At 35.1% G+C, this 13,042-nt stretch overlaps 1 protein-coding gene across 4 annotated transcripts in view; it reads left to right on the top strand.

Annotated features, from left to right (window-relative positions):
- VWA8 (von Willebrand factor A domain containing 8) overlaps positions 1-13,042 on the top strand; it is a 336,953-nt gene that overhangs the window by 71,930 nt on the left and 251,981 nt on the right. For all 4 annotated transcript variants that reach the window (XM_026493342.4, XM_044381840.3, XM_044381841.3 and 1 more), the window contains 3 exons: positions 3,554-3,685; positions 5,552-5,686; positions 5,773-5,850. In XM_026493342.4, the coding sequence (XP_026349127.2) occupies positions 3,554-3,685; positions 5,552-5,686; positions 5,773-5,850 (345 nt within the window). The remainder of the gene's footprint in view (positions 1-3,553; positions 3,686-5,551; positions 5,687-5,772; positions 5,851-13,042) is intronic.

Genomic DNA, 13,042 nt, shown 5'->3' with positions numbered 1-13,042 from the left:
AAAACACTCTCTCTCTGAATCTGCTATACTTTGAGAATGGTATACTTTTGTCACAGTGTAGTAACAAGTACATTGGTCTTCTAGTACCGTGTCTTGGCTCTCGTTCCTTCTTAGGTAGGATCAAGTGGGTCTGTCTGGTAGGCTTGAAAACATGGGTATGGATCTGGAGCTATTTTGATATTAAAGATAAATACTTGGGAATCAGTAATAATGGGTATTAGTTGAATTGATCACATGGATGAAAGAACCAAAGAAGAGCATATATAGTAAGAAGAAATACTGCCTAAGACTAAATGCTGGAAGAGCCAACATTTAAGGACTGGACAGTGTGCCAAGAACCTTCAAATAAGGCAGAGAAAGAGTAGTCAGAGCATACAGATGGGTTGTAGTCTGAAACTGGATGAGATTATTTAAAAAGTGAACATAGAAAATCTATAAAAAGTCCACTCCTGAAGTACCCTGATGTGCACTGGTCAGGTAAGTGAAGAAGAACCTGCCGAAAGACTGAGATGAAGGAGCAGTAAAATAGGAGGAAAACTTATTTATTTATTTAGTCAGTTATTTTGGCAAATAGGGTATTACTGGTGAACTTAACAGGAACAATGCTAGTGGAGTGGTGGGAACACCAGCCAAAAAAATCAGTGGGCTGAATAGTAAATCAGAGATGAGGAAGTGGAAACAGTGATTATATTCTACGTGTAAAATAAGTTTGATGGTGAGAAGCAAAAAGATGGTGGGTCGCTCAAGGATTGCATAGAATCAAGAAATGATTGTTTCTTGAAATGGGAAGACAAACATCTTCATAGGAAGAAGGGATGTAATCTGTAGAATGCATGGAAAATATTTATGGAAATATGGTCTGGGAGAGGCAGGAAAGGACATTTCCAGAGCACCATTGTGCCTTGGTTTGAAATGATGGAAGAACATATTTTTCTTTTTTCTTTTTTCTTTTTTTTTTTAAAGATTTTATTTATTTATTCAACAGAGATAGAGACAGCCAGCGAGAGAGGGAACACAAGCAGGGGGAGTGGGAGAGGAAGAAGCAGGCTCATAGCGAAAGAGCCTGATGTGGGGCTCGATCCCAGGTCGCCGGGATCACGCCCTGAGCTGAAGGCAGACGCTTAACCGCTGTGCCACCCAGGCGCCCCAGAACATATTTTTCTACCCAGCATCTGGAATGATGGAGTTACCATTAACTGAGATGGAGAAAGCAGACTTCCAGTGGCTTTCCATTCGCTCATAATTAAAGCAGAAGTCCTTTCTACTGAGATGGTGGGGGAAGTGAGGATTGTTGAAAATGTAGATGTTTTGAGGATTAAAGGGAAAGAATTTCATTTGTTTGTTCATATTACAAACAGCTATTGACCACTGACTGTGCCCCATTCTAGGTTCTTGAGGTTTGGAGTGAACCAAATACATACATTTTAATTTTGTCAGTGGAGTTTATATTCTGGGGAAGAATGGAGGAAATGTGCCTGAAGGCTCTGTTGTGGTTGGAGGAGGTGGCTAGATGACCTGCTGACACAGGAATGAATTGGTTCAGATGACTCCTCAGGGAGAATAGTGTTGGTTTGTATTAGTTGCTGATTGGCTTTGGGAAGGAGCCTAGCAGAAACCAAGGGCTACATACTTTTTTGGTAGCCAGGAAATAGGGTATGGAGAATTTCTTAGTGCCCCACAGCCTAGAAAAAGGTATAAAGAAAATGAATACTTTGGAGGGACAGGAGGAGGGTGAGTATGGAGGCCTTGCCGACCAACATGTAATTAACACTTCCTTTTATTAAATTATATTTCACAGTTAAAATAATGTAATCCCAAAGAAAGTGTATCAAAAATACATTAGTATTGTTTGCTTAATTGACATTCCAGAATTAATAGGAGCTACTCATTAATGTAAAATGGTAAAGTAAATGAACTTTGGTTTATTTGATTTTCTACTTCTTGCTAACATGTAGTCATTGAGAATTATATATGTATTTTACTCCTCAGTTACCTTTTTGATTACCAGTCCTTTAAATTTCCTATGCCAGCAGATGATAATTTATCTTGCAGCTTGAGTTCTTTTACTATCTTAGGGTATTCTAGCCTACTGTTTTGATTCTACTGAAATATTTTAGCTTGAATTATTTATAAGAACATAACCAGTTATAGCAAGTGGTTCAAGGTATTAGTGTTCATTTCTGGAATACAAGTGCTCTGCAGTCAGTGCTATATCAAGTTAGGCTGATGTTCTTATAGGTGGGGTACAAACATACCTTTAGCAAATATATTTGTTTTCTTAGAATTTAATGGTTCTAGGTTCTAAATTCTAATGAATTTAATTACTTGACTAAGGCCTTACTCCTTTTCTATTGAACCTCCCTTAAAATACAGAGTAACATTTTTTTTTATGAAATTAAAGTGTCAATCATTATTATTTGTCTACAACATGGAAGCAACTCCTACCAGATTATGTGATACTATGGGAATTTGCATGTATAAAATGCATACTATATAAGACTTACATTTTTTAATGGTAGCACAAATAGACAATTTTTCTTAGGTTTGGGTAAAGGAGTAAGTGATTGTCTTAAGTACTTCTGACTTGAATTGGGTTGTTTGGCTTAGAACATTGAGGATGAAGATAATTTTCTTCCCCAAAATCTGTTTTCTGGAGTTGTGTCATTCTGCCGAGTAAGCAGTGATCTGTTCTTGCATTGAGGTTCAGTTCTTTCACTATAGTGATAATGTTCTAGAACTAAGGTAGGATTTTGGGGGGGATAATTTCTGCCTCTTTAATACTAAAAATGAGTTAAGCTTTTCATATTGAACATGCTGCTGTTCTAGGGCATAGGATTTAATTAATTTTCAATTAGTAGTCTCATTTTCCATATACTTGTTTGTGTTCTTTGTGTGCATTCTTTATATATTCTTTATATAACCAGCTGGTATATATAAAGGGCTGTAACCAAGTGTTAGAGCATTGATAATTGGTCCACATGGAGAGAAAGAATCAATGGTCTTGGTTCTTTCCATCCAGTTTGACAAATACTGAGAACATATACCATAGAAAGCACTGTGCCAGATACTGTGGAGGAGTGTTATAATTTATTGTGATCAGTTAGGCTAACCACACAAGCAAACAGCAGAATGGTGTCCAGGAAGTTCTGGTTTCATGAATTTCAGGCAATATAAACGTCAGTTGATTTAAGAAATCAACCAAAATAAGTTTTATTTTACTTTAACATGTTGTCAAGAGTCTCATCTTCCTTTCCAGGAAACTGGAACCCTTGATTAACAAGAAGTATAGGCTGCAAACTGTTACCAGTTCAGGAATTCAATGACTTCATTTCCTGTCTTTAGTGAATTTTAGGAACTATTTGCATATTACCTTTCGTAATTGGCTTAAGGAGAATGGCATTTGTAAAAACAGGAAAAAATTCTCATTAATTTTTTATCTCTACTTTTATAATATAGAGTGAGTTTCAGTTCTAATTAAGATGGAATCTTCCGGATATCCAACACTAATACTAAAATAAAAAGTAAATTACATGGTTTTCTTGTAATTTTGTAGCGTTTTGAACTCCAAGATTCAGAAAGCCCTATGCTTCCTAAGGAGGTGGTGAGAGTGGAGAGGCTGGCGGAGAGCCCTGCCCCCCAAGCTAATGTGACTGTCCGGATAGCAGAAAAAGAGGTGACCATTCAGGTAATGGATCAAGCTTTGTACTTTCTGAGATGTGCTTTGTTCTGCCCATTTTTATGACCTAAATTGGGTTTATGATCTCCTTATAAATCTTTGGTTCTGTAGTGTCACATCTATGTATCTGTATTTATCTGTGTCTCCACAGTCATGTGTGTTTGTAAACTAGAAAAGTTCAGGAGAAACATAGGGATAGCCTTTCATCAAAAACCAAAGTTGACCTCTGGGAAAATCAAATCAAGTACTGAATAAAGCATTGTGTATTCTGAGTCCTTGGTAAGAAATAGTGTTTTCAAACATATTTTAGCAGCTAAGGAACACTCTTTTCAAATAAAATTGTTCTTAGCTATATGCAGTATTTAAAAAAGGAGCTATTCTAGTTGCACAGTGTTTAGAAGAAGGGAAGGATATTTGGTCACAGAGCTCCATCTGCTTGCTCTGCCTCCCTTTCTTGTAACGCTTTGAGGGCCCTGAGAACCCTAAGAGGTAAGAAACTGTCCCTAGAAAACACAGCTTGAAAAACACGGACTTAAATGAATTGTAAGTGAATTAGGAAAGAAAATGCTTGCCTTCTTATGTGCCAGAGCATACTTTAATTATAAACTTTTTATGTGCTTTATTGTGATATTATTAATGTTGCTGTATTATTCATTCATCGAACTGAACATTGATTATGTCTACTATAAGCCAGGCTCTGTACTAAGAATTATTAGTGCCCACTCTGTATTAGTCACTATATTTGTCTCTTTGCATATATTATGCCACTAAATCCCCCAATAACCCTGGAGGCAAGTTTTATTAGGTTCATTTTATAGATTAGAAAGCTGAGATGTAAAGAGGGTAATCAATTCACTCATGGTCACCAGCTAAGAAATGTCACAGATGAGACTTCTGGACAGGATCACTTTTCATTACACTCTTCTGTCTCCTTCAGATGAATGACCTCACTAGGCTGATGGTCTAAATGGAGACAGATGAGTAAGGACTGCATTGGAATGGCTGTGGGGGTTTAGAGTGACCTAAGTCTTGTGGGATGACATAGGAATTTTCTAGTGGCTTAGGAGTGGAAAGGTGATAGGACACTTCGGGCAGTTTAAACAGTGGCATGAGTGTCCAGAGGCATGATGTGTGAGCAAGCTTTCATTATTTGCTTCTCTTTGGTAATGGCTTTCTGACCTCATTGCCTCTAGTCCCTTCCAGTCAGCCTTCTATGTTACCACCAGGATGATCTTTCCTAAACTCAAATCTGATCTTGTCCTTTCCAAACTTATAATCCTCTAGGGTTTATGTTGTGTACAGTACGATCAAGTCCTGAGTCCTCAGCAGAACATGGAAATCTCTAGTAGGATCCCCAGGAGACTAATAAAAAGGAGAGAGGAAATAAAAGAAGTAGGTGTGATGGATGGGAAGAGAGATTTTATGAACAGATGCTTCTGAGTGGTAAACTAAGAGTGGAAAAGGATTTGTAGACATGGATTTTAGAAATCAGGAGGTCGTTGGTGACTTTGGAGAGTCCCAGTAGACTGACTCTAAATTCTGTACTTAGCACTGGAATTTGGACAAAAACCTTCATTCTCAAGTAGTGACATTGTTATTATAAGTTATAAATAGCCTGAAAATGACCTGATTCTTATGAAAATGTCTCTCAGCACCGGGCTTTAATTTTAGAGGGATGATTGATTTGGAGGGCTGATGGTAATGATCAGATCTGTGAATGAGAAAATAGTTGTTGCTCTATTGAAATATCAAAAGCAGTATAGAATTGAGTTGAGCAAGCAATTATTAGGGACTTCTAAATGGCAGTTATGTGCTTCCTTTTAGTAATGTTTTGAGAAAAACATGCATATTATATTTACTTCTCTTTAATTATAGGTGCCAGCTGGGACCAGGCCAATAAATCAACCTTGTGCATCAGACCATTTTATACAAACTTTAAGCCATAAACAACTACTGGCTGAGATGATGCAGTCTCACATGGTTAAAGACATATGTTTAATTGGAGGAAAAGTAAGAATAGTTTCACTGCAGATTTCTGTTTCCTTGCTTTTGGTTGTTTTGACTTATCTCTTGAATGATTGTGTTTCCATTTGTAGGGTTGTGGAAAAACAGTCATTGCTAAGAACTTTGCAGATAACTTAGGATACAACATAGAACCCATAATGCTCTACCAGGTATGACATTCGTTTTTAGCACTTGGACTGTAAACATATATATTTGGACCATCAGTAGAACTTATGAATATTCTTCCATGAGTTATGACCTGTTAATTTTGATGTACATAAATAACAACAATCAAATTGGAGTGCAATGATAATTATTTGGAACTTTTGAAAGTGCATTCTAGGAAATCTCATGTACAGAACATACCAGGGTCTGCTTTTCAAGAGAGATTGAATTTACCTGCATGTGCACACATACACAGAACCCATTTAGTAGTAATTTGGAAGTCTAAACAAAATGGGTTTCAGCAGCAATGGGAGATAATTAGGTATTCATTGAATAGACTATTTCTTTATTGTAGAAATATATACATAAAATTTACCACTTTAATCATTTTTAAGTATACATTTCACTGGAATTAGGTGTTGTGTAACCATCACCACTATCTATTTTCAGAACTTGTTTTTCTTTCCTGTATCTCCATCTCCCTTTCACCCATTTTGTCATCCCTCCCAACCCCCTCCCCTCTGGCAACCACCAGTTTGTTCTCTGTATTTACAGGTCTGTTTCTGCTTTTTGTTTGTTTGTTCATTGTGTTTTTTAGATTCCACATGTAAGTGAAATCATATGGTATTTGTGTTTCTTTGTCTGACTTACTTCCAGAACATTTTTATTCCAAGTAGAAACTCTTTATTCAATTAAACAGTAACTTCCCATCCCCCCAACCCCGGATTCTGGTAACTTCTGTATTACTTTCAGTCCCTATGAAATTTGCCTATTCTAGGTACCTCTTTTACATGGAATCATACACTTTTTGTCATTTTATTTCTATTTTACTTAGTGTGATGTTTTCAGAGTTCGTTCATGTTAAAGCATATATCAGAATTTCATTTTGTTCTGTGACTTAATATTCTGTTGTATGGGTATACTACTTTTTGTTGATCTGTTCAGATGTTGATGAACACTCTGGTTGTTTCCACCTTTTGATTATTGTGAATAATGCTACTATAAACACTGGTGTGTAAGTACCTATTTGAGGCCCTACTTTTAGTTCTTTTAGGTATATACCTAGAAGTGACATTGCTGAACCATATTGTAATTCTATGTTTAACTTTTTGAGGAACTGTTAAACTGTTTTCCGTAGCAGCTTACATTCCCACCAGCAGTGTGTGAAGTGGTAACTCCTTGTTTTGATTTGCATTTCCTTAATGCCTAATGAGATTGGGCATCTTTTCATGTGCTTATTGGCCATTTGTATGTCTTATTTGGAGAAATGCCTATTCATGTTCCTTGCCTATGTTTCAATTGGGTTGTCTTTTTGTTGCTGAATTGTAGGAGTTCTTTATATTTTCTGGATAATAACCCATTTTCAGTCATGATTTGCAAATATTTTCTCACATTCTATAGGTGTCTTTTCACTCTATGCTATCAATTAATGCACAAAGGTTTTTAATTTTTTTTTTTTAAAGATTTTATTTATTTATTCGACAGAGATAGAGACAGCCAGTGAGAGAGGGAACACAAGCAGGGGGAGTGGGAGAGGAAGAAGCAGGCTCATAGTGGAGGAGCCTGATGTGGGGCTCGATACCATAACGCCGGGATCCCGCCCTGAGCCGAAGGCAGATGCTTAACTTCTGTGCCACCCAGGCGCCCCCAAAGGTTTTTAATTTTGACCAAGTCTAATTTTTCTTTTTGTTATTGTTGCCTATGTTTTGGGGTTACATACAACAAATCAAAGACAGTCTTTTCCTCATGGGATAGTCTTGGCATCCTTGTCAATAATCAGTTGACCATATATGCGAGAGTTTATTTCTGGGCTCTCCCTTCTGTTCCCTTGGTCTATCTGTCTGTCCTTATGCCAATACTTTGATTTCTATAGCTTTGTGGTAAGTTTTAAAGTCAGGAAGTGTGAGACCTCCAACTTTGTTTTCTTTTCCAGGATTGTTTTGGATATCCAGGGTCCCTTGAGTTTCCATTTGAATCTTGGGATAAGTTTTTCTATTTATGAAAAAAAAAAATGCTGTTGAGATTTTGATAGAGGTTGCACTGAATCTATAGATCACTTTGGATAATATTGTCGTCTTAATATTAAGCCTTTCAGTCTGTGAACATGAATGTCTTCTCAGATATTTTCTTCTTTAATTTCTTTCAGCAGTGTTTTATAATTTTCAATCTATGACTCTTATCTTCTTGGTTAAATTTATTCCTACGTATTTTTGAATAGATTATTTTTGTGTATGTACATGTTGTATGTAGTATGATAAAAAAGCAAACTTATGGCTGGTATTTTTACAGAGTAAAATTTTCTCTAATGTATTTGTAATGATACCTCCTAAAACATTTTTATCCTGCTAATTTATTGATTCTATATGTTAGTCTTTGGGTGGTTATGATATCTTTTTACTTATAGCAGAGTCTCTGTTTTTATTCTTTGAACAATTTTTGAAGTGGATGTGATACTATTTACTTATATTTTAGGTTGTATTTTGCATTTTTAGTTTATTCTTTAAACTTTCTTATTGTTACTGACACTAAGTATACTTTAAGAATGTTTTTATTTTTGAAAGATGACATTTAATCCAGTTACTTATTGTTACTTTGGGTTATAGAAAATGTTGGCAGCTCATACTTCAAAGTGTTGAGAAGATTCCTTTCAGTGCCGCTTTAGGTTACTTTGTGCCTATTGGTTGAATTGGCCAGTTTAAATGAAATCTGTGAAGAAGCATATGATCCAAGTTTATGAAATCATGAAGAAAATGAGGTGACGAGATTAAAATAGTAGTGATATCCTTGGTCTTTAGATATAAACATGTAGAGAAAAGAAAATAAATTTCTACATTGTACAGGAGGTGGCAAGTCTTGGAACCACCGAAAATATATTTTGAAATGAGTTTTTATAAATTGATTGTAGACCTACTGGCTTTTTAAAGAGAATTAAGGAAATTGGGAGAGGGAGTTTATCTTAAACTTTAATATATGCGAGATGCCATGAAGAATACCCAGCTGTCTTACGAAATCACTCCTCTTGATGTCTTTGCAGAGATCAGAAGGCAGATGGTTAGTTCAGTATGCTAGTTTATCTGTCTCTGCTCTTACATAGCTGATGTTAGAAGTGATCTGAGGATGGCATTTTATCATCTCACCAACCTGTTAACTATCACCTTTCTAATTTCCAATGCAAATACTTTTCTACTAAATAATTGGGGAGCCCAAATCATTAATATATTTGTCAAGTAAGTTAAATTTTACTCTAATATTTTATATTCCACTTACAGGTCAAGGATAAATATAAGCATAATTTATTTCCCAGGTGCCATTGCTTTGAAATCATATGGAGAAGACCTTTTGAGGATAATATTTCTTCTCTCTATGACTCCAACCTAATTTATTGGTAATATTATTTCTAAAATTAGACACATGATTATTTTCTTCACATTAAATAAAAACTCCTATTCTAGGGGCGCCTCGGTGGCACAGCGGTTAAGCGTCTGCCTTCGGCTCAGGGCGTGATCCCGGTGTTACGGGATCGAGCCCCACATAAGGCTCCTCCGCTATGAGCCTGCTTCTTCCTCTCCCACTCCCCCTGCTTGTGTTCCCTCTCTCCCTGGCTGTCTCTATCTCTGTCAAATAAATAAATAAAATCTTAAAAAAAAAAAACAAAAACAAACTCCCATTCTAATGAAAGCTGAAAATAATTTAGCCTTATAAAATTTTCCAGATAATACTATTTCTCTATTAGGTTTCAGTTTATGTTGATTTGGTAATGGTAAGTTATCCTAAGATTATATGCTTGAGCTGTGAAAATTATGGTCACCTCATTCTGTTATTCATTAAAAGAAGAACCAAGCAAGAGAGTATGTATGTATCCATCAATTCAGATCTCAACTCCACTGGAAAATTACCCAAAGCATCCCGCCATTGAAAATGTTTTCTTTATATGTGAAAGAAAATTAATTTAAGAGGCCAAGAACAGATTTTCTTACATATTTTTGGAGAGTGGCAGCAAGCTAATAAAAATACTATTTTAATGTTTTATACTTTCTTGTTCAGTTTGTTGATTGATGAATAAACAAAGGTAGGAAAATGCTACCATTAAGGATTGGGAAAACTGGCACAGAGATAATTATGCAAATTAATCACATATTCTGGAAACCCCTTTTCCAATTTTGCTTTTCTGTTCATTAGTCTTTACAGAAATATCTAGAAGAAAAGTGGTTTCTGAAGCATAGACTTCAGAAAAAATTAGAGAAATATAAAAATGTAGGTGAGGTTTGTTTCCACCTCTTTCCGTATAGCTTCTTTCCATGAACTGGATCAAAGCATAAGTTAGGCACTTATTGTCATTTGCAGTTTTGTAACTGTTAATAATCAGTTGGCTTTCATGATAGAAACCAAGTTCCTGAGATCAAATATAAGACTTTTTGTTCACACTTTCATATTTATTAGTAGAGCTCATTGATCTTTATGGGATAGAGGAACAAATTTAATAGAATTAAAGATGGATTAATATAGCCCATATTAATTGAAAATTTCTGGAAGTGTGAGCCGACTCAGAGAATTTAGTAGGAATAAGTAACCCAACATCTGTTTTCCTAGAAGATGTGGAGATTTCCCTGTTATTTGTACATGTATAAAGCTACACTTAATCTGTGGGTTTTGCTTTATTTTTAGACTTGACTATTTTTAGAACTGGATTTCATATGAAGAAAAAGAAAAACAGAGCCTTAACACAAATTTGTGGCAGTACATAAAGTAAATTTTATAATAGGTTATAAAAATCTTAAATCACTTGGCTCAAGTGTTAGGTCAGATTCTTTTAACTGGTTATTCTTTTTTTAGTGTTGAAGCCAGTGATTTCATATTATTGAAGAAATCCAAGTTATTATTCTTTTCCTTCACAACCAGATAAGGGCATGTTTCCAGATTTCTTTCCACACCATCGTAAACAGCACCAGATCTGAGATATCTTTCTTTTGTTAAAAGTACTAGTTGGATAAAAGCCAAGTCAACTCCAGTAAGAATTTTAAGAGCAAATAAGTTCATGGGACTTTTAGTGAAATAATCACTATCTAAAACATATTGAAATCTTAGAGTCATTTTTAATTTTTAGCTAAGTTTTTCTTCCTATAGCTAAACTCAAACCAAATCCTTTTTTCCATCTTCCATCTAATCTACAATCGCTACTTCTTCCTGTTTATCCAAATACAGTGGAAAGCATCCTCCTTTCATTCTCTCTCCTTTGTTTTCACTGCTCTGTGTCTTGGATTTATTTACTCACTTCTTGTCTTTGCCTTGACTTTGTACTTTTCTCTCATCAAGATTTTAAGATAGCTATATTCACTTAAATGGTTAATACTCAACCTTGGAGGCTGACTTTCTACATGATTCTGTGTAGCTCATCTTGGTTTCTTGATTTCTTATTTTGCTACCATCTGCCATCCTTCGTGTCTTCTTTGTATTTTTTCTTGCCCCACATAGACTAATCTTCATAAGGCTATTGAAGAATTTACTTACCTCAGCTCCTTCCAATTTCTTCTCCTATAAAATTTATTTTTAAAGAACAGTGTATGTCATCATCACATAAGAACTTTAAAATGGTTGACTTGAGCAATCCTTTTCTTTTTTTTTTCTTTCTTTTTTTTTTTTTTTGCCTGGTGTGCTGCTTTTTTTTTTTTTTTATAATGATTTTTTATTATATTACATTAGTCACCATACAGTACATCCCTGGTTTCTGATGTAAAGTTCGATGATTCATTAGTTGTGTATAACACCCAGTGCACCATGCAATACGTGCCCTCCTTACTACCCATCACCGGTCTATCCCATTCCCCCACCCCCCTCCCCTCTGAGGTCCTCAGTTTGTTTCTCATAGTCCATAGTCTCTCATGTTTCATTCCCCCTTCTGATTACCCCCCCCTTTCTTTATCCCTTCCTTCCCCTACCGATTGAGCAATCCTTTTCAAGTCCCAGGATTACTAAGGCTCCTATCTCATGTCTTCTTTAGATTCTCATTGTTAATGACGTTGCTTTGTCTCTTACCTCCTCTGTATAGAATATGCTTTAAAATTCAAAGTATAAAATTTAGTGCATATAAACATTTAAAGATTAAAAGAATAAAATTTCCTTTCCAATCTGAAGGGACTTTTTATTCAGTCTGATTCAATATTTCTTGCCTATAATGTCAGAGTCATGCTAACATTATAGTCTTTAGATAAAAAAAGAGACAGTATAATCCTTAGGAAAAAAAAAGAGTATACAATATGATTAGAATTAAACTAGTCATGCTCCAGTAACTATAATGTTGTTTGTCTTAATTTCATAGATAAGTTATAGTGCATTTTGTTATTTATAATTACAAAATTATAAATATTATACATTGTATGGAATAGTTATCTCAGTAAATTTCATCAGGGTACTAATAAGCAGGTGGCAATTGCACACACAGGGAATTTTACAAATTAAATTGTAAAGCCACAAACTACAACTTTACTCCAACAAGTTGCTTCACAAGTATACTTTATTGGAAACAACAGAGTATAGATGACTCCGTGTAATATATCACCATTATTGGAAAAGGTGGCTCAAGTTTATGCTCAACTAACTTTAAAGTCACCATTGTGATTATTGCCCCTGCATATTAACACTTTATTACATTTCTTCATTTTAAAAATGAGTAGTGAATACAACTCATATATATCAAAATTATTTTTAGGCAGCTGGTATAATTTCTTTCCGGACCACATTTTTAAGATTTTCGCATAGTGCTTTTGCTTTATTTTTATGTAAAAATGCCACAGGCTTTGTTATCCATATTTTGCAGCTTCAAAGAAGTGAAGTGTTAACGTCTAATTATTTGAATGCACACTTCAAACCTCAGATACACCGGAAAGCTCCTTGTTTCATGGAGAAGTTACATAAAGAAGCAGTTTTAGACTGCTGGCTAATTACTTCAATAAAAAGCCAGTTTCTTATCACTTTAATAAGAAAAAATATTCATCAAACATATAATTTAAACAATAGGTTGAATCAGAAGATGTGGTAATATAATGGGAGGGTTTTGTGAACATTTCTAAAAACAATCTGTGGCTGTTATTTAGAACTGGATATATACTCTCTTCTTTTGGAGATTTAATTCAAGATGTATTTAGAAAACAACTCATTTCTATCCTCTAGTTAGCCTGAACAGAGTGTTTATGCACATTC

This window comes from Ursus arctos, unplaced genomic scaffold (genome assembly GCF_023065955.2).
Source record: "Ursus arctos isolate Adak ecotype North America unplaced genomic scaffold, UrsArc2.0 scaffold_10, whole genome shotgun sequence".
NCBI classification, from domain to species: Eukaryota; Metazoa; Chordata; class Mammalia; order Carnivora; family Ursidae; genus Ursus; species Ursus arctos.
Note: the sequence above shows the minus strand (reverse complement) of the source record. Positions and strands in the feature narration are given on the sequence as shown.